The 21,259-nt window shown below is 41.5% G+C and overlaps 1 protein-coding gene across 1 annotated transcript; it reads right to left on the bottom strand.

Annotated features, from left to right (window-relative positions):
• Positions 1-410: 410 nt before the first annotated feature.
• Positions 411-20,840, bottom strand: LOC117254787 (vascular endothelial growth factor C-like). Its single transcript, XM_033623188.2, has 8 exons — positions 19,177-20,840; positions 11,738-11,981; positions 11,233-11,423; positions 10,620-10,750; positions 10,409-10,512; positions 7,574-7,708; positions 6,932-7,133; positions 411-1,914 (listed from the first exon to the last, which is right to left on the bottom strand). Exons 1-8 carry the CDS (start codon positions 19,276-19,278, stop codon positions 1,803-1,805), a joined length of 1,221 nt encoding a protein of 406 aa, XP_033479079.1. The 5' UTR covers positions 19,279-20,840; the 3' UTR covers positions 411-1,802.
• Between the last annotated feature and the right edge of the window lie 419 nt (positions 20,841-21,259).

The raw sequence follows: 21,259 nt of genomic DNA on the forward strand, positions 1-21,259 counted from the left end.
AATGTATGCAACAGGCTGACATTGACACTGTGTTCCAGAATGTCAACAACAGAAGCACCCAGGCAACGTTGCACCTTACACAGACGAGGAATGTCCACAACCAAGCAGCGATATGTGACGAGGCTGGAGTGAGAATGTGTAGGCTAAACAGTAGTTCTGGAAACAGTAGCATAGCATTAATCTCATAATTAACATGTAGCCATGGTCAGCAAAAGTTATAGTGTTGCTTTAAATGAAACTATAGCGTACAATTTAATTATTGTTGTATGAGTTTAGCTTGTGGCTAAAATTTTGAATGTTTTGACTATGACATACAGCAGATGCTATTTGCAGCCTGTTTTCCAGAGGTTGTAGCTGCCTGTATACCCTGTTAATATTTAACACTAACAAAACAGGGACACAAACCATCAGTCTGGCAAGGCTTTTAATCAGTACTTCAAATTAACTCCTTTAAATATTTAATAGTAGCATGGTCAAGAATTTCAGTTATTCTCTACATATAGCACAAACACTAGCCATTTTACACTGCAGTGTATCTTCATCCTAACATTAAATGTCTTTTTGAGCCCTAAAGTCATGTTGTTGTTGTTGTTGTTGTTTTTTTTTAAAGCTGTAGCCTAACGGAACTGTTAAAATTAAATTTGCAGTGCAGGCAAAATTGACAATTAAAAACAAATCAAATTCTCCATAATGATTCAAACTGCTGCAGTACAAAGACATGCAATAGTTATGATATCACTTAAATACAGTAATTTACAACTACATGATTCCGTCTTCAAAATATCAGTTTTAAATATGAAAAAAAGATTTAAATATTTACAAATAATATTAGTTAGAGTGTGTAGAATTAAATTACTAGAAGATCCAGAGCTGTACCCAAGTGTTACCATCAACTATGATGGATTCAGCCTCGTATGAGTGAAATCTTCAAAGAGCAGCGCTACAGTAGAGGCAAGTAGAAACTGGAGGATATAATAGCTGTTTGGGAGTGTTTGAATTTGCATTTAATTAAACAGGATCTGGCAATAAACCCTTTCTCTTTTGGAAGGAATGCGAAGGCTGACGGCACCAGTTAAGACTTTTATGTAAAAAGACATTTTTATCTGTAACAAGAGCCTCACTCTGTCCCTTTCAGTATAGACGCTACAATCTAAAGCTAGTGCCACCAAAACACACACTCATTATTTCCACCTCTGCCACAAGAGGGAATATAAGGCCTGGCAACATCACATTACATGAATCCTGCAAAATAAATCCTTCAACCTCTTAAACATCTCATGACTGAAGCCTGCCAAAGTGCCTACAGGTATTTAATCTAAAAAAAGCATGTCTGGAATTTGGTATGTTATTATTTTATCACTCTTTCCATTTCTCACAGTCATGAGTGGTGTCTCTGCAGCAGGTCCGTGGTTGAATATCTTGCTCGAACACGTTGCAGCGGTGAAAAGCGCTGGCTCAGAGTCTGATTGGTCCATCCTGCACTTGCTGTCATGCTTTCAGGCAGCTGTGATCGGTGTTGATAGGGTCCTACAGAGTCAAATATCTCTTCATTTTCTCTTTGGCTGACATTACTCCACTCTTATGAGTATTACCGATGGCTCTTTGGCCTTATTGTCTGACTGGGAATCACTCCCGTCGTCCTCCAAGTGCTGCTGTTGTAATCCAGTACATGCAAATGTTGGGTCCAGCTTCCTGTCAAGAGGCACTTCCTCCTTATTGCCCTTTGTTTTCAGGCCCAAAAGGTTCGCCTTGTGTTGAAGGGCAACACCTGCAGTCTTTCTCCTCTGTCTGCCTGTGTTTGGTTAATTCCACTCAGGCCTCATGTAGTTGGGGATGCACTGGCAGACTTGGTGGCTGTAGTAAAAACCAGCCTGGCACACACGTCTTGGCTTTCTGCAAGGCAGCCTGTAACAGCTGGACAGAAGGACGAAGAAGGAAGGAGATGGGAGGGGAAAGCCAGAAAAAACAAGATCAAGAGAAGGATGGGAAGTAGAAAAAAAAATGCAGAAAATTAGAGAGAAAAAGCAGCGAGAGGAAAAAGTGAGCATAAAAGGAAGATTAAAATGGGGGAGTGAAAGAAAGATTATTGAGAGAAGGGTGGAGGGAAAGAAAGGGTGAGGTTGAGATGAGAAGAAATAAAAAAGGAGACACAGGGGAGATTATACTCGCTTGGCAAAAAATACTGTCAATTATTCAGATCTTCACATCCTCTTTGGATAAACCACTGATCCAAGTTTTGCTTTTTTGCGTGCATCAAACGATTCTGTGTGTGAGAAAAAGAGGAAGTATATCTCCAGAGAGGGAAGAATATGGCCAAACTCTGGGAACTCTCATCTTCAGAATCACAGTAGGTGTATTGTCTTGTGTGCACCACCTTCTGTGACCAGATGTTGTATCAAACTTAAAAAAATTGCGAAAACAGTGAAAAGAATGATGGGAAAAAAGTAAAAGTATTCTGCATACTTGAATACTAACGTCCCTTACTGTATTAAAGAGCTGGTTTTGGTTGCACCATTGACTATAATATCTGTATCTCTATATACAGCCTGTGGGTTGCACCAGCTCTTCAAAATGCTTGTCATTCCAGAAGATACATTTTGCTGAAATAAAAATGACTGAAGTGCAATAACCAGACTGAAAAAAATATCTCATTAAATAAAACAGATGTTTAATTTTCTTTTGGGGATATAATTTGAAATTAAAAAAGGTAATACATTGCAATATATTGCTATAATCTGCACATTGCAACATGTTTAAAATCACAATATTGTATTGTGACTTAAGTATTGTGACAATATTGTATCGTAGGACCTCAGGTGATTCCCACTCCTACTCGCTAGTATCAAAGTAGTGATTTGATAGAGCGGTTAGCCCCATTAAAACTTAAGAAGTGTTCCTGCCCATAGAGCAAGCACATTACAGGCTTCCACCAGTCAAATCAACTACCTCCGTTTTACCGCTTTGAATGGGGATAAAATTATTAAATTGTGCGATGCTTCTAGACTTTCCAAATATCGGACCAAATGGATTTTGCAGGGGTTGTGACGCTCGTAAAAGGTGTGTCCACTGATTTATTGTCGCTCTTGCTATTGTGAGTCTATGGGAAGAAGTCTTTTCGGGCACAGTGGCGTCATGTGATGGGCTCGGGAGGTGTAATTCCACTGTTTGGCCACTATGAAAGTTAGCTTCAACACCTGGCGTGCTTCCTTGGGGTCTGGATGGAACCTGTTTTAATTAGGAGGGTAATTAATTAGGGTTTCCTTCTGTACGTACTTACGAATGTCTGTCTGTCGCATTCTCATGAATGCGATATCTCAAGAACGCCTCAAGGGAATATCTCCAAACTCACTCAGATTTTGGTGATCAATTGTCAAGGTCAGTCTGACATTAAAGAACATGTTTTTGGCCATAACTCAAGAATTCATATGCTAATTATGACAATTTCAAGGTCACTGTCAAGGTCACTGTGACCTAACCCGCTAGAGGGATTTTTTTTTTTAATTTTGGCACCAACTTCCACCTGGACTCAAAAATGAACTTATCAGATTTTGGTGGTCAAAGGTCAAGGTCACTGTGACGTTGTGTATGTCTTATTCTCAAGAAATGCAATATCTCAAGAATGTCTGAAAGGAAATTTCCTCAAATTGGCACTTTGATGAAGAATAAATTGATTAAAAATGTGGTGGTTGAAGGTCAAGCTCACTGTGACGTTGTGTATGTCTTATTCTCAAGAAATGCAATATCTCAAGAAGGTCTGAAAGGAAGTTTCCTCAAATTGCCACTTTGACGAAGAATAAATTGATTAAAAAAGTGGTGGTTGAAGGTCAAGGTCACTGTGACCCCACAAAACATGTTTTTGGGCATAACTCAATAATTCAAACACAAATTATGATGAGAGAGAGGCCAGCTTTGATTAGGAGGATCAGCTGGGCAGGTGAGCTCCTTTGTCTGCAAAGTGTGGCCTGCAGGGAGAGACAAGCCAGGCAAATGTTTGAGCATCAATGCATAGATGACTGCAGAGACGCTACTTGTATGTGTGCTTTTGATTGGTAATGATTAATTTGATCTGCACAGGTAAAATATATGTTTGTGAGATGTGCTGTTATTAGGGAAAGTGAGCAATTTAATAGTCATTCACTCATTCATTCATTCATTCATTGTGGTGCAGGTTATTTTTTGGGTTTGTGTGATGGCATCTCATCAGGTTAAAATATTTGTTCACCTCATGTTGTGTGTGGTGGCTTAAGATGGTTTAGTTTGTTAATTCTGTTGATGGATTAAATTTGATTAGCTTGATAGCATAATCTATAGTTCAATAGTGTATATATACATTTAAAGGTTTAAGTTTGATTAAGATTTGATTTGTTTCACACTTTTTAAGATGAGTTAGTTTAAGAAACTGTGTATGTCCGTGAACTTTCCCACATGTGTAAAGTCACGATTACAAATCACTTATATCAAAGCTCATGTCCGCCTGCGTGTTTTTCCCTTTCACTCCATCTGTCTCTGAGCCTGCCCGCCTGTCTGATCGCTGCTCTGTTCACTGTCATCAAGTTCACCCAGTCTCCCTGTCTGTCTCCCTGCAGGCCTCTTGGGTCAGAGGGAGGTTGATCTCTTGCATGCTAGCTGTGGGAACCACGACACGCATGCAATGCACACACACGCAGCTGAGACCGCGGTCGAATGTTTTGGATGCCCTGTGTCCATAAAAGGTCATACAGAAACATGTGAGCTAAAGAAAATGGAGGAAGAAAGTTTTTCTTTTTGGAGTTTGGAATGTATGACATGTCCATTGAGAGTTTGCGTGTTTTCTCCCCCTCTGACTGCCTGTCTCTCAAAGCTGCGGTTCTCACTGTGTCCTCACTCCCGTTCTCTTGTAGAGATCCCAGGGTGAAGACTTGTGAGGGTACCCCAAGGGCCAACAAGGCTGAGCACAGCAGACAGGACCAGTTTACCCAGTATAAGCCACCAGTTCAGGTGAACATGATGAACTGATGTGCAGAAATGCTGCATTTGAATTAGCAAAAATGGGAAGCAAATTGAAGTTACTGTAACACGGGAACTGTCATGCCCTTACAGTTCCAAAACACTGAGTTAGAGCTTTAAAGAGTGAACTTACCACAGACCACAGACTGGTTTACCAGGTAACAAGCAGGGATCATCAAAACACACAATCATGTGAGAAAGCTTGCCAGTAAAACCTGCTTTAAATCAGTCGTGCTAATGCAGTTTTGTCATTATTGCCAAGTTGTACGTTTTCAGACAGGATGTACTGATCAAAGTCATCACTGTCCAAAAGATCAGGACCTTCTTTGGCCCTCAAGCCAATGTTACATCACCTGCTCCGTACCGCAAACAATATTTCATGCTCCCTTAGAGCTCTTTATAAGGAGTTTGAGCGTGTTCTTTGCCACCTTTGGCCATCGGTGCTTTCATGTAATGCAGTTAGGCTGTTGGTATTATGAACAAGTGCAGTGGAGCTAAAGGATTGTTGAACTGTGGGTTTACATCAGGTCATGGATTTTTTACTTTTATTTTATGCAACTGTGGAAGTGGGAAAAGAGGAAGTGATAACACCAGTGAATTTCTTTGACGCAGGCTTAGAAACCAAACTGACAATTGAAATTAAGTTTTCAGGCAGCATATGCATAGGCGTATATTTCAGGAGGGATGCAGGGGACATGTCTCCTTCAATATTTAGAATATGTGCATTTGTCTTCCCCCAATAAAGACATATAAGTAGCAGAAGACTTTTATTCTGACAAAATTAAAGACATTTCCACCATAAATTGATGCCTATAAGTTCACCAGAATGCTGGAAATTAAGAGTTTAATGTTCAAAATTTCCTGGGGGAGGAAGTTCCCCCCCCTTTTCTGATGTATTGTCCAAGTATGACTGAACAAAGGGGAAGTAGAATCATTGACATCAAATCGCAACCAGTGCCACATCCAGCTTCTATAAATGCAAAATAGATTAGAAATAATAATGCTCCAAATTTAGGCTAAATTTTGTCAAAGAGAAAACTGGCATTTCCATTTTTAAAAGGGTCCCTTGAACTCTCACTTGAAGATGTCAGAATGAAAATGGTCTATGGGTACCCACAAGTCTCCTCTTAACTTGAGAAGGTCTGTTTCCAGTAATTTTGTTCCTTACAATCAATAAACTCCTTCAAAATAAAAATTGAGCACAGCGTTAGTTCAGGCAGGACATGATTTCAAGCTCAGTTCACATCAGAGCTACATAGCTGATCTCAAACAGCCCAGTCAACTGATAGAGGGGAGTTGATGCAAAAAATTGGCAAATCTCATTCAGGACGCCCTATTTAAACTGCTCTGGCCTGCCTACTGTTACTGCTTCCTCTGCAAGCTGCTTTGAAACCCACCTCCACCCCAGCTCCTCCTTTTCATGCTGTGTCTGACTTATCAATGTCATTTCTGTTTGTCATTGATGCTGCTCTGCTCTGTTCCCGGGGGTCTTTGCTGCTGCACATGGAAGGGCAGGGAGGTGTGCTCTCTCTGCCTTAAGGCTTTCCATGTAGGCGTGTGGAAGGGCAGGGAGGTGTGTTCTCTCTGCATTGCGCTTCCATGTAGGGCGTGTGGAAGAGGCTTTCTGCACAGGCCTAGGAAAGGCAGAGAGGCCCCAGAACAGAGCCATACCACAAAATATAATGCTGCAAATGGAAATAGTTTTCTTTAACTAAAGTGGTCCTGATAAAAATGTATGTTTTGTCTTTTTAAAGAAGAAAACAACCAGCCTATTTCCAGTAGCCACATCTGGCCACCCCTATGAAATATCTCTGGGGCCACCACTACTGCAGAGCTGAGAAGTTCAGTGTTATGCTCAAGGACACTTTAGCAGGATGGACACTTGCTTGAATTTAGGCTTTAAAACCAGAACAAGGACAGACTCCCGGCCCTCTGGTACACCTACCTGCAAGAGTTGGGGTTAAACCTCTTGCCCTGCCGCAGACACGACTGCGGACTCTCTCTACACTGACACAGGCAGGTGTCGGGGTTCAGGGGCTGGTTCCCGGGACACTCCGCGGCACACACACAGCCACACAGTTCCTCATCCCACCGCTGGCCCGTTGGGCACCACTTCCCCTCACCTTGACCTTCACACTGGCACTCACCTGAGAGAGGAAAGAATTCATGAATTAAGACCAAACCTTATCAGATATTGCACCGTACACATCAGTCAGTGTTGTCAAGCTAAGTATTAGTTAGTCAGGTTCTGACTTGTTCGATATTTGCATAAAGGCCTACTTCCCAAAAGTTCCCCCTATCTGTGTTTATCCTGTCTGGCTCTGTCTTGCCTGGTTACTTTCAGAATGACGTCACTCTTCTGAGCAGGTAGGTGTTTACAGTAAATTAATCGGGTGCTACAGGAAAAATAGATTGTATTGTTGTAGAGAAGTACGTTCAGGTTTTCTCCGGTTTCCCCTCATACTCATCTATTCTGTCTTTACATCTTCTAAAAATCCTGGGCTTCCTCTTGTCACATTGGGGGTTTTATTCTCGTTCAAACAACAGTACAGGGTTAAATATTTTCAGTAACTGAAACCTCTCTTACAGGTGTTGTGGTCCAGTTTCCAGCCTGGATCGCAGCTGTCCTCGGTGAGTCCATTTCGACAAACACACTCGCAGGTGGACTCGTGTAGAACCCTGTTGGGTCCACAGAGAGCCAGCAGGCCTGAGTCCAGCCCCTCTGGAAGAGAAAAAGTAAAGGAAGGTATTTAGTTGTATGTACATCTTTGTCTTGTCTGTCTGCAGCCACACCACGAATACATGGCAGTCAACTGTCTGTAAACATTCAGACTCTTTCCCATCTGTATCTATTTTCAGTCAGTGTGATAAGTACAGTTTGTTTATTATTAGCAAAAGAAGTAGCTAGAGAAGGAAGGCACTGGAGTTCACTACATGATTGTACAAGTAACATGCCACAAAGACACTTTCGCTTCTCAGGTTGCAGTTGAATAAACATTCCCTCAGGGGGAAGTCGTTTCGGATCATTTTATTTACTGCTCAGGCATCATCTTTATCATCATCCTTTGGCAGTGGTGGTGGAGTTTTTGAAAACATTTCTTTACCATCATTTGGCTCACATCCCAGAACCTGCTCGGGGCGGGTTTAAGTTCTAGCCACATTTTGAATGACTTTGCATTCTCACTCAGAGCTGGGAGCTCTGTTCACTAATTACAGACAAGTCGACAATATCTACTTTTTAAAAACACACTTTTAAAATAAAAGCATGTTTCTTTATTAAGATTTGTGCACTTCACATTGCAGCGTAGGTTACACTGTGCAGGTTTTAGACTCCTGCTAAAACTCTGCAGCAGGTGATTTCCACTTCTATCAGTGAAAACACCTGGTGCTGTTGAAGTCTCTGCTGTTTTGTGTCAGATGTCCCGTCCTAAACCTGCTGCACTATTAAAACACTTTACAGATGAGGTAAATCCTGTTTTTTAACGCAGCATGCTGCTCGATTTAGACTGATTGACATCCTGGTTTACATTACATTTGCTGTAAATTCTTCCAAAATACTCTGTTTTCTAGCATTTGATGAGTGCAAAGGCTGTTCTTTATTTGTTTAAAGATGTGTATCACCAGTGAGAGGATGGCCTTTTAATGAAACTACTATGTCTATGCAGTAGAAAGATGCGATACTTTTAAAATTAGTGCTACATGACCAGAGAAAATAGAGAAAAAGGAGGCTTTCGCGCAAGAGGGAGAAAGCCTACAAATCCCAGCAGTGGTGGCCCTAGCACATTTGGTGCCCGTACTGTACTCATAAACGCTCCTGCTGTTGGGTGATGTAGTGGGAACAAGTCCTTTTGAAACAATGGCGGCTGGCTGACAAGAAACAATCTTGCATTACAGTTTAACAGTGAGCTAAAATATGTTTCTGAAAACTTTTGAGATGAGAAAATGGCAACTCAGTAACAGAATCTTGATTTATATTTGATCAGCGCTGCCTAGTTTAACCGTTTGATCTGAGTTTTTTCAGCCTCTGTTTTCACTGTGCAGGAAGCAGTATGGTGCCCACTTCCTGTTCACATTTAGCTGTATTACAGCTAAACATGACACTAAAATATGTTTCTAAAAACATTGCAGGTGAGTAATAGGCAATACAGTAACTTAATTTCAATATGTATTTGAGTACCGCCTGGTTTTGCCTAGAATGGATTTTGGTCTGAGTTTGAGTTTACTCTTTGATCCAGTGGTGGCGGCATGGGTGGCGGGCAACATGAAAATGTGAAAAGCAGAGACTGTAGTTCAAGCAATAGCCCAAGAGCCTACAAAACTCCATTTGGAATTTTGTTGGGGGGCGAGCAGGGATATCTAGGCACTGGTTAGATGGAGGACTACCTACATTGTTTTGACACAGAGCTGGTTGAAAATCGGCAAAGTACCCTTTAAGTATTGGATAAGAACCCAAAATAGAGCCAGCCTGATTGATTTTCTGCTGGATCCTACAACAGCGGTTCACAACCTTTTTGGCTTGTGACCTCCTTTAAAATGCAGCAGTTTCCCCTCAAGACTTATTTGGTGGATATGAGAGCCCCGATGAGCTGCAAGTGTTCAGTATTTCACAGAAAACAAGCAAAAATTTGAGATCCATTTGTTAAACATTTATCTTAAAACCTCAAGGGTCATCTTAAAGGAATACTTCACCCACAAAATCACCATTTGTATATCAATCACTCATCATGTGTTATGTTGAATTCATGAAGAAAACTTTGTTTTTCTCGCACACCTCTATGGTGAACAAAGAATCTAAAAAATACTAAAAATGGAGAAACTTCTTGATGAACTGAGGTCATAGGGGTCCATTTTTTAACAGCAGCAAAACTGTATCAAAACATTAAATTCTCACACAGCTGGTGTCACATAATCCAAGTCTCATTTATCCAGTCTAATGCTCAGCACTTCACAAACACATGCATTTTTGCGAAAACCTCTGAGTTAAAACATTTCCGCATCAACAGTCTCACAAACGGAAGTAGTATGCCTGGGGAAGTGCGTGCATTTGAACTCTGCTCACTGGAATGCACGAGCAGAGTTCAAACACACGTGCTTTCCCAGACATAAATGCGGCTTCCCATGACTTCATGAATTTTCTCAGTTTTGGGACTTTCTTTGAGAAGTACTGAGCAGACGACTGGATAAATGAGACTTGGATTACGCTGCACGAGTTGTGTGAGAGTTTGTAAACAAATGTTTTGACTTCTATGACTTCAATTCATGATTAATATTTGCCTTTTTTGGATTCTCCACAGGAAAAACAAAGTTTTCTCAATGAATTCAGTGTAACACAGGATGCGTAATGGATATCCAAATGATCCTTTCATGGGTAAGGTATTCCTTTAACTGAATAATTTGACCAGCATGATTCATGCACACTTACCTGTCTCTCTCTCAGAGTAGTTTATGGCCTCTGTAGAGACACACACACAGTTCACTGGATCCCATAATGCCCCGGAGGCACAGGGAAGTTCGGGTGGGGAACACCTGTACAGACGCACATGTTATAAATGCATGGATACAGGACAAATGATTCAGATATGTTTGTAAACACACACACACACACACACACGTCACTCCTCGCCCTCACTCACAGGTGATCTGTCGCAGCTCGTCTTATGATGGAGTGGAGCGGCCGCTTGGAAAGGCATTCACACGAGGTGTGGTTGACAAAGGTTACCATGACAACGGTACGATCCATCCTGGGCGGGGAGAGTTCCATCAACTGGCAGGAGGACAGATTGAGGTTAGAGTTATGTGTGTGTGTGTGTGTGTGTGGGTGTGTGTGTGTGTGTGTGTGTGTGTGAACAAAACTGTAGCTTGTGGAAGAAATTTAATTTTCCTTGTCTTTTCTTCTGCTGCTTTCGTTGCAGTATTATGGTTATGATTTAGTGTTTCGGCTGATGTGTAGAGGTTGACGTAATGATTCCAAGATTGAGCAACTGTGCGTGACTGTATTGTATTGACTTGGTGTCCAGTTGTAGCCAAAGGCTGTCCCACTGCAGTAGGGCGGGTTGTGATACACATGAGCTCGTAATACAGCTCAGTAGATTGGTTTCTGTCCTCTTTCCTGAAGCGGTTTGAGGTGTGAGAACACAAAATACCAACACGATCTTGTAATGTGAGTGAGTGTTAAATAATTAGAGTGCTAAAAAGTGTCTGACATTCAAATAAACAGCTCAGAGACAGGAAAGCTGCACCACTTACTGTCTTGTTGACAAGCGCGTGACTTGTGTTGGTGCAGTAAAAGGCCTCGTTGGTGCAGCAGCCGCCGCACCGATGCAGCGCCACACAGCGAGGGAGGTAGAATTGACTGGTGGATTCTGGGTATTCCTTGGCGACCTCAACACACACCTCTCTGGGCTGGCATGAGGTCCGCTGGATCTCCTCTAAGATGACTGAAAACACATGTGATTGAGTAACTGAATCTGAATACAAGAGAGCTTTGAGGTCTTAATGTATCTGTTATTAGGGGTTCTGAGGTGACGGCAGGAAATCATCAACTAATAATGTGTCTGATTTTCATTTTCCAGTCTTCTTTCCAACGTGTACCACCTACTTTTGTCTGTCTCCGGTGCAATTAAATCTGTCTAGCTTTCTAACAAGTGTTGAAGACTGACCCGATAAAGAGATCATTAAAAAGTCTTAATTTTTCAGGCAATCACAACTAATTTACTGGCCTGTATTTTGTAGTACGTATCTAAGCGTTTACCTCCCAGAGTCCCGTCCACTTTGAAAAGCGCCTCCTCCCTTGGCTGACCCCACAGATCCTCATCGTCAGAGTGGACCAAAGGGCTTGCTGAGGAGGTGGAAAAAGAGGGGGCAGAGGAGGCTTGCCATGTTTTCCTCCTCAGGCAGTGCTGAAGCAAATTGTATTCGGGGTACAGAAGCTGTAACAGCTGATCCACACTCGTCACTGACTCCAAACTGGGCTGGTCATCTGACAACACAGGAGCCTGGAAGATAAGAAAGTGTCGTAACAGATCAATGTGGCTTTAATAACACAGTATATCCTCAGTTTGAGTTCTTCGTGAGTTGCCAGAAAGCTTCTTATTTGTCAACAACATCGCTAAGAGGGGGGAAACAAGGGTTAAACCATCTATAATAGATAAAGTGTATGCTATATTTAGAGTATGTTCACCACTTTACCTTTCTGCCTTTCCGTCAGACAGCCCTTTACGACAGGGAAGCCGTTAATGGTTTCACCAGACTCCATTTACAAAAACAGTAATTTTACCTTGCTGAACACAGAAGTTGTTGGTCTACCACTGCCTCGATCTGTGAGTTCGTTTTGTTATTATGTGACTTTGGTGAATCTGAACTAACCACTTCATATGCCATAATCACACAACAACAACAACAAACTAACTGATCGAAGCGGCGGTAGTCCAGCAGCTCCTGTTTTCAGCGATGTTAAGTCACTGTTTTTCTCAATGGAGTCTGGCTTTGAAGAGAGTGAGATAACAGCTTCAGTTCCCTGTTGGAAAATGCTGTCTGATGATTGTTTTAGGTGGCTAAAATACGTTTTGCTGCGGCCCCCATTCACAGCAGTACATTGCTTGGCTTCTGTGCCTTTACCCCTGCCTGCTTCTCCAAACTGTGGGCGTACCAACCACCATCTACTGTAGGTAATACACTGACTATGGGTAAGTACCTCATACAACCCCACTTCCAAAAAACTGAATTGTTTCTTTAAGGAGACAATAAAACCAGGCAAAAAAAGGCATTTGGCTCTTATGTCACAAAATTGAGGCCCATGTCCCATTGAATATAATAAACATTAAAAATGCTTCACTTTGTATATTTTAAAATGTTAGAATCGAGTCATTTGTTGCGAGTGTTAAGGAAAACTATTACATATTGTAGAATTTACTGTGTCAGCTTTGCTGGTTTGAGTTGGATAAACAGTGAATACCTCAGCTACCAATGTGTTGTAACATGTTGCTGTTGGCTACTGTTATTATGTGTCCTCTCCTCACCTACACACACATCCTTGCCTTTGAGCACCAAAAAGAAGCTGCAAACTCTGCGTTTTCTTTGTGCGTTAGTATTGCTGTTCTTGCTCTTTTTTGTGGTTCACTTTAAGGCAATGGGATAAAATTGGAGGATACCTGCTCGACTGCTGCAACGCTCTTGAGCAAGACGCTGTAGTCTGACCCAGTTTAAAATGGGGTTCAGTAACTGAAGAGGACTGTAAGTTCTTTTGGTTGCTTTATCAATTTTTGGGTTTTCCTGGTACCCTTCCTTAATGTGCCCTCCATTACAAGTTAAACCACCACCTTCGAGGCTCAAACGTAAGAGCTTCTGAGGAGTCCTTAAATGCAGCATTAGGCCTGCATAAACAAACCAAACAGCTCAGCCAACACCCTCATTATTATTATTATTATTATTATTATCATTATTATTGTACAGAGAGAGCTTTATGTGGTGGACCAGGTCTATGCAGGAAATCTCAGTTTACAGTAGCTCTGTAAACCATTCCCGCTGTGAGTCATCCCCATAATGATTTTTCTGCCGTCATGATAGATGACTCTGCTCCACTCTGTAGAGACACAGAGAAAAGATAAAAGGTTAATTGTGTATCAGAGTGGCTGCTATGTCATCTGTGGGGACTGAATGTCAGCTTGGAGTTGGGTGTTTGAGTGTCACATATTAATTCTTCCTCTGGGGAGCGAGTGTGGTTGTTTAGTTTCTCAGGCTGAGAAGGAGCAGGCTGGTGCGGCTGGCGTTACCGAACAGAAACCAGATCTCTGTTGTTATCTTTCCATTTATCTCTTTCTTTCTGTCTGCCTCTCCCTCCTTTCATGTGTCTTTCTAGCCATCTCAGAGGCCTGTGTCTCGACATATGTGTGACCTGTGGCATCGAATATGAAATTAGCTATCTACTCTTAAAATGCTTCCAAAACAAGAATTGTATTGAAACAAGATCATATAGAATACTGAGAGACTGAGAAGCAGTAGCTGTTAGAGGTGTGTGGAATAGAGTCACGTGACTTGGACTTGAGTCAGCCTCAAGTCACAAATTTGATGACTTTGGGCTCAACTTGACAAAATTTGAAAAGACTTGCAAGTCAACGTGGACTTCAGCACCAAAAGTTGGTTTTCCATCCAAATGTAGTGCAAATTTTAACTGAACTTTCAGAACATTGGCGAAAGAAAACATGAATTTTTGCTCTTTTCCATCCAATACTGTTATGTGAATATTGGGGAGTTGATTCATCGATAAGAGCAGCAATGGATGTATAATAACAGAGAGCACACCGGACAATGGAAATAAAGAGTTTGAATGACTAATACTAGTTGAGTTTTGGTAAGAGCCCTGTGTGCACAAGCATGTTCAGAGCCATCGAGAAAAGATTAAGAGAGCTTGCACTGGCCTATATCAGTGGTTTTCAAACTGTTCGTGCCCAAGGCACACCAAGCGGCAAGCCAAAATCTCAAGGCACACCTGTATTTATATCTGTGAGAATTACGGTAGCTTCTATAACGTGCCTTATCACTCTTTTTTTTTTTTTTTTTTTTTTATTTCTCAGTGTTGGCAATCAGTTGATGTCTAAATTTATATGTGCTTAAAAAGAGTTGGATGGAAATGCACCTGCAGACTTGTGACTCCACTTTTATTTGAGTGTTTTAACATAAAAATACTTAATATCTTCCCCCAAGCCTGAAGATTAAATGTATTTCATTTAAAACGTGTGCCATGAATTAATTTATTTCCCTTCATTTAAGTTCACTTGGACCTGTTTAAAAAATATAAATTTTGAAAAGGATTCCTAATTTGTTTTAGTTTAATATATTTTTACATTGTTGTTAAAATGGCATTACATTTGGTTTTAAGTGCATAGACTTATTTTGGACTCAAAACTCAAAGCTTAAGACTTGGGATGTGACTGAAGTGCAAAGACTTGAGACTTACTTGTGACTTGCAAAACAGTAACTTGGTCCCACCTCTAACAGCCATGCTCTGTGAGGCTGTGAAGCAGTGCTTTAAGCTAAAAGCTAACATCAGCATGTTCAGTGACAGTCATGCTGATGTTTAGCAGGTGTAATGTTTAACATGTTCACTGTCTCCATTTAGCATTTCAGCATGCTGACATTTGCTGCTGAGGCTGATGGAAATGTCCTAAATTACTTTTAGATTAAAGCAGAGGCTACAATTGCGGATTTATACATGTAACTATTATTGGACAGATTTTAATATTTGAGCTCAGCCACTTCACTACTGGAGCCTCCATAAGACTGTCAGACATGACTGTTGGCAGTGCAGAGACACAATCTCTAGATAATGTTGATGGACAGTTGTAACTATGACTTAGAGAACTGACTGCTCTTCTTTCTGTCATGGTCTTTTGCTCTTCCTCTCACTCTCCACTGAGTTGTTAAGTGATCACATGACATGAGGTCATCGCTGTGGGACCATGAGGTCATGACGGACCAATGACCAGTGCTCTAGGCTCCAGCATTAGATACTGCTGGCACACAGACACACGCACATGCACACACCCATGCTTTAACCCCTAACTCTTTCCATCAGTTTAAACATGTTATGTCTGAAGCTAATGGACAAACACACTATTTTATTTAATCTGTTTTACATGTGATGACTGGCTTATCCCATCAGAGTATGTCATTCATTCATTCATTCAGTTCCAAGAGGATCGCGTTCAAGTGAATTGAGATTTATTCCTTTGTAGTAAACTATATTATCATTATAACAGGCAGAGTATCATGACTCACTGCTATCAACAACGTTTTTAACAAGAAGGAAGCTGTCAGCTCAACCTCAGAGACACTTCCACAGAAGAACCTCAGAGTTTCCTGGTTGGATCGTAAACGGCATTTACAGTAAAGACAGCTGAAACCAAAAGATGTTTATCCTGGCAATGCTTGGAACGACGTCACAGAAACAAGCTTTACACATGGAGCTGGCATTATGTAACAAAATCTGTGTCATAATTTCATGTAAGGAACTGATTTTAGGAGCTGGGGCTGAAATGAAAAACTCCCTTTAATTGATTGCATTTCAGCCTTTGGATAATTACTACTACTGGGAGTGTTTTACCAGGTAATTTTATTAAAATTTTAATGTAAATTTAAAGAAAAAAACCCAACACAAATCGTGCAAGAGATGATAGGATGAACCCATTACACAGAGATGGTTACACTTGTGACCTTATCTAAGCTGTCCTGTCTGTCTGAACTCTTAGTATCACACTGCATGCCTCTCTGAATGAAAATATTATCACTCCGCCACAGCAGTAAGGCTTTAGACCGGCTCATAGTAGAATCATTGCTGCAGCTGGTGTTGTGCATGACATTATTAACTCTCTTGGTAAAAAACAACAGTGTGCTGCAGGCCTCATAGATCCATCTGAGGCTCTTGATACTGTTGATCATTATGTTTTGCTAAATGAGCTGCTCTGCATTGGTTTGAATTATTCTTACACCTGGTTTAAATCATATCTGTCTGGTGGGGACTGCTGTGGCCAGTAGTTTAATATCAGTTTCCACATGGTTGATTTAAAGTGTTCCACAAGGATAGTCTCGGAGCCCATTAGCGATTAGTCTGACACATGCATTTATAAAGAGAACTGGATACAGTGTTCCTATGAAAGGTGCTTAGCGGCGCATAAAGCCAAAATAAATTCAACTCTCTGAGTCTTCTACATTGTTGGGCCCATAGAGCAAGTACGCTAGAGACTTCGCCAATTGAGTAGCTAACTTCCAGTTTAGCCTTTAGCTAAACTGAATTGGGATAAAATGATTTAATCCTGCAGCTCTTCCAGACTTTCAAAATACTATCAGACCAAATGTATTAGATCTTGATAGTCAAACAAGTCGTTTTGCAGGGGCTGTGATGCTCAAATTTTTTTCCCACTGATCTACAGACACTCCTATTGTAAGTCTTTTTGGCCCAATGGCATCACGTGATGGACCTGGAAATTGTAATTGCACGCTTTAGTCGTTATGTCACAATGGCTCCATAGTCCAGAACACATCCTTGGGGCTTGGTCAAACCATGATAAGCCTCTGGTAGCATCAGCCAATATTTTGGGGTTGTGGTGTAGCCAGCTGATTCCCAGGCCAAGACATTGTTCCGTGTGCTGATCATTTTCAGCTAGATCTCTCTATAAACTGATATCTGCATATGAATGCAGATGAATAAAAAAACAAGCTTATATAAAGCTAAATTGTTGTCAGACAATAGCTGATGGGTTCCGAGATTTCATTTCAGCCAATGCATTCCACCTCATTTGCTCTGCACGTGAACTCTTCATCTGCTGCTAAAACATGATTGGTCAACACTCCATAATACAAATGGAAACTAGAATGCTTCGGATACCAAAATCTTGTCCCGTTACCAACAGATTCTGCCTTCATATGCAGATGTCCATTCACAGTGATTACACAAGGATCTTTTTTTAAAGCTACATTTCAATGTCCGTTTTTATGCTGATGATACCACCTTGTATGCCATCAGCTCTACCGCAAAACAGATTACAGGCTGCTTTTAAACGTCTTTACATCATTTTGTAATCAATTCAAAGCTTGTTCTAAACACCAAAAAGACTAAGCCTGTGTTTGAAATTCTTTACTAACATGCTATATAGCATGCTAAAACACTATTTGAGATTTTTTAGTAAGTCTGAAACCTTAGTATGAAACCAACAGTATGTAGCTAGCATAGTATTTCCAGTGGAATATTACAGTATGCAAACATTAGGCGACTAAATTCATAACAGACAATTGACACTGACCACGACAGCTTTGTAATGCCCCAGTTTAATGCTATGTTTACACTATGAGTAACAGTGAAACAGCATGACCAGTTGCATTATCACAGAGTAGGTGTTTAGATGTTGCTAAAATAGTCGTTAAGATAGTTACATTGTCACATGCTTGTGTGTATCTGCTACTTGCCACAAAGCACCTCGACTGAACGTCATCTCATGTCTGTATAAGGTTTTAAAAAGATCTATGCTTTTGTTCGATGTCTGAGCCCAATTTTGACATCACATTTCACAGCCCTGTCATCTCCACCTGCAAAGCACTGCACAGAAAGCTAGCATAACATCAGCTAACTCAGCTCAGTAGACCAGCACCACAGCTAGAGACAAAAATAAATGATTGTTTGATAATTCACTGTAACTGAGCGTGTCAGACCCGTCGGCAACATCAAGTGTCAGTTTGTAGCTTCATGTCACTAGCTTCCATTGGAAATGACTTGTAGCCTGTTGCTGATTCCCTCCTAGTGCAAACACAGCATCAGATTTCACTTGGGTAGGTGAAGCACCACAGCTAGAGACAAAAACATATGATTGGTCGACAATTCACCGTGTTTGTAGCGCATCACATCTGTGGGCAATGTCAGGTGTCAGGTGTCAGTTTGTAGCTTCATGTCACTAGCGTCCGTTGAAAATTAATTGTAGCCTGTTGATGTTTCGCTCCTTGTGGAAACACAGTGTAGGATTTCACCTTGGTAATATATTTTAAAGATTAATTTTAAATCGCTTGCAGAGCTGAGGTTGGCACGGGTTACCATGGTTACATGTCTCCAACCGGCATGGAGGCTTTCAGGAAGTGACATACTAAATTACAGCTCCTTGAGTGTGACAAAATACATGCTACTGCATATTCACACAAAAATTTAAAAATCTTGTTCCACACCTCGTTCAAAAGGTCCAAATTGGATTCTTGTACCAGAACAAATTAGAAAAAACAACATACAATCCTCTGTGTACTGGATTATAGATATCCTGTCTGCTCATGCTGGTGTCACTACCATTAAATCACGAGATGGATTACTGTGTGACTGAACTGTCTTGTTGTGATGTTTTATACACAGGCTTTGTTTGTCAGGTCTCTCTTGTAAAAGAGCTCTTAATCTTAATGAGACTTCCTGAATAAACAGAGCTTAATGTAATAGGTATTGTCTCATCTGGTGTTTGAATGATGGTGGAGAGTGTACTGTGTAACATGCTGCTCCAGAATCTTGATGTGGTGACTGTGAAGGCCATAGTGTGTGATTCAAATGATTTTATGTATAGCAGCGTCTGCATCTGTTATTTTTCTGTTGTAGACATTTACAAGCTGTAGAATTTGGCGAAACAAATGAGTTTTTATAGATGGCTGATATATTAGATGTCTCACCTCAGTGCCCATGTCTCCAGGTTGGTAATAGTCCGTATAGTCTTGTCCTGAGCACAAACTGCTGATATTAAGAATCCATAGGAGCAAAGCTGGTATCCACATAGTGAGGAGATGGAGAGGGGAGAGGAGAGAGGAGAGAGGAGGAGAGGAGATATCAGGGCAGAGGAGGAGGAAGTTGATTTAAAACTGGGTGTAAAGTGAAAGGAAGGAAGGAGGAGAGGAGGAAAAGGAGGAGCAGGAGGGTATCACAGACTCGGCAGGTATCTCTTTGCTCCGCGTTTCATTCTATCCTGGGACGAAGTTGCTCTTCCGGCGCAGGTTGTTTGAATTTGGGAAACCAGCTGAATAAAACATGATGAGGAGATCTTTTCTTCGGCCTGTCGAACACAGCTCCTTTATCCTTTTCTTTCACATCAGAGGAAGTCTTCCCTCTTGTCTTGCTGCGTCTCCATTCTGTTGATGTCAGGTGTCTGTTTGCCCTTTATCTCCTCAGTTTTTCTTGACCTTCAACTTGAATTATTCCACAATCTGACTCTTTTATCCGCTGACTCTCCCTCCGTCTTTCCAGCCTTGGTCGTCCTCGTCACACTTTTGCACCTCCGCGCTTTCTTTATCTATATTTTCCCTTCACACAACAGCTGTGCTCTTCCCTCCCTCTCTCAGATTATCCCTGCCTCTTTATCTGTCTCCCGTTTCTTCCTCATGAACCTCCAGGGCAAAGCTCTGTCTGTCTCTCTCTGGACTTTTTTTTTGCAGCTTTCTAAATCTGTCACAACTTTTTCTGTCAGGCTGCCTGATCCTTGGAAAAGCATCAAAGGGAGACAGAGAGAAAAAACGAGGGGAGAGCTTATTCCAAATCCTGTTTCCAAATGAGAAAAAGGTTTTAAAAAGTGTCCAGCTTTTGGTATTAAGTTCCTGTCCAAACAGAGTGTGTCCTGCTCACAGACGTCCTGGTGGAGTGAATGAGAAAAAATACAAGAATGGAAGGATTGTATCTTGTGGGCGGGGTGAAGGATTTGAGAGATTCGTGCGTTATAGCTGATTATACTGGCACACTTCTTTTTTTTTCCCCAGAAATTGCAGGCTACATAGTGTCTGCAGAAGCAGGCAGCGCCGTGGCACTGACACGCTTCCTTTTAACACATGCCATCATCCTCCTTTTATGTGATCTAAATTCACTGGAGAGGTTATTTCTGCTCCTTATAACTTCTCAGAAAGACATTCATTCAAGGCAAACAGAGGTTATAAAATCAAATTACACTCACATGCTCCTTATCACTTCACCCTTTATCACAGATTTGTTATCTTGACGTCTTTCCGCCTTTGTAATTCCTCATAATGGCAGCAGCTGCCGCCGAGACTTAAAAAATGTGTGTGTTCAGTAGCAGCCACTGGTGATGAATGTGTGAGTTGCTTAACTGCAGCTCTAAGTGCCTTTTTATGAGCTGCTAATACCTTCGCTGTCTCTCCCTCTCTGCTGTTTCTGCTTCATGTCAGCTGTCGCCAGCTCCTGCGAGTTTCTCCTCAGCTCAGCAAGCACCAACGTCGAGACTGGTCTGTGTGTGAGAAATAAAACCCCGAAATTGGCCCCACACCTGCAGCTCCAAACACCTTTCCTGCCTTTGCTCCTTCACACTGTCTCCCTCCCTCCCCCTCTCACCTCTTTTCTTGTTCTTTCTCCTTCTAGTTTGCCGTTCAAGGTCCTAAAAATGACAAACTTTAAATACCTCCTTAACTCTACTGCCCTAAGGCTGTGGGCTGTGTGTCTGTGTGTCATGAAGGATGAGGATGAAAAGGGGAGGGCAAGAAAAGGTAAATAGCAGCAGGAGCTTTGTCTAAATTATATCTTTTTTCCCCACTCTCTCAGGGCAAAGCAGTTACAGACAACTGTCATATAAATTATGGGGAAGATGGACACACAGACTGACGGGAAAGGAAGAAGTAGTAGAGCAGACAGGAGGCCGACGACGACGAGGAAGGAGAAAGAGGTGTGTCTGGGAATGAGAAAACATCCGATTTTTGCGACCAGTCACCACCAGCCTTTTCAAGGATTAAAGACGCACACCCCCGCACATACACACAC

This window comes from Epinephelus lanceolatus, chromosome 24, assembly GCF_041903045.1.
Source record: "Epinephelus lanceolatus isolate andai-2023 chromosome 24, ASM4190304v1, whole genome shotgun sequence".
Classification (NCBI taxonomy): domain Eukaryota; kingdom Metazoa; phylum Chordata; class Actinopteri; order Perciformes; family Serranidae; genus Epinephelus; species Epinephelus lanceolatus.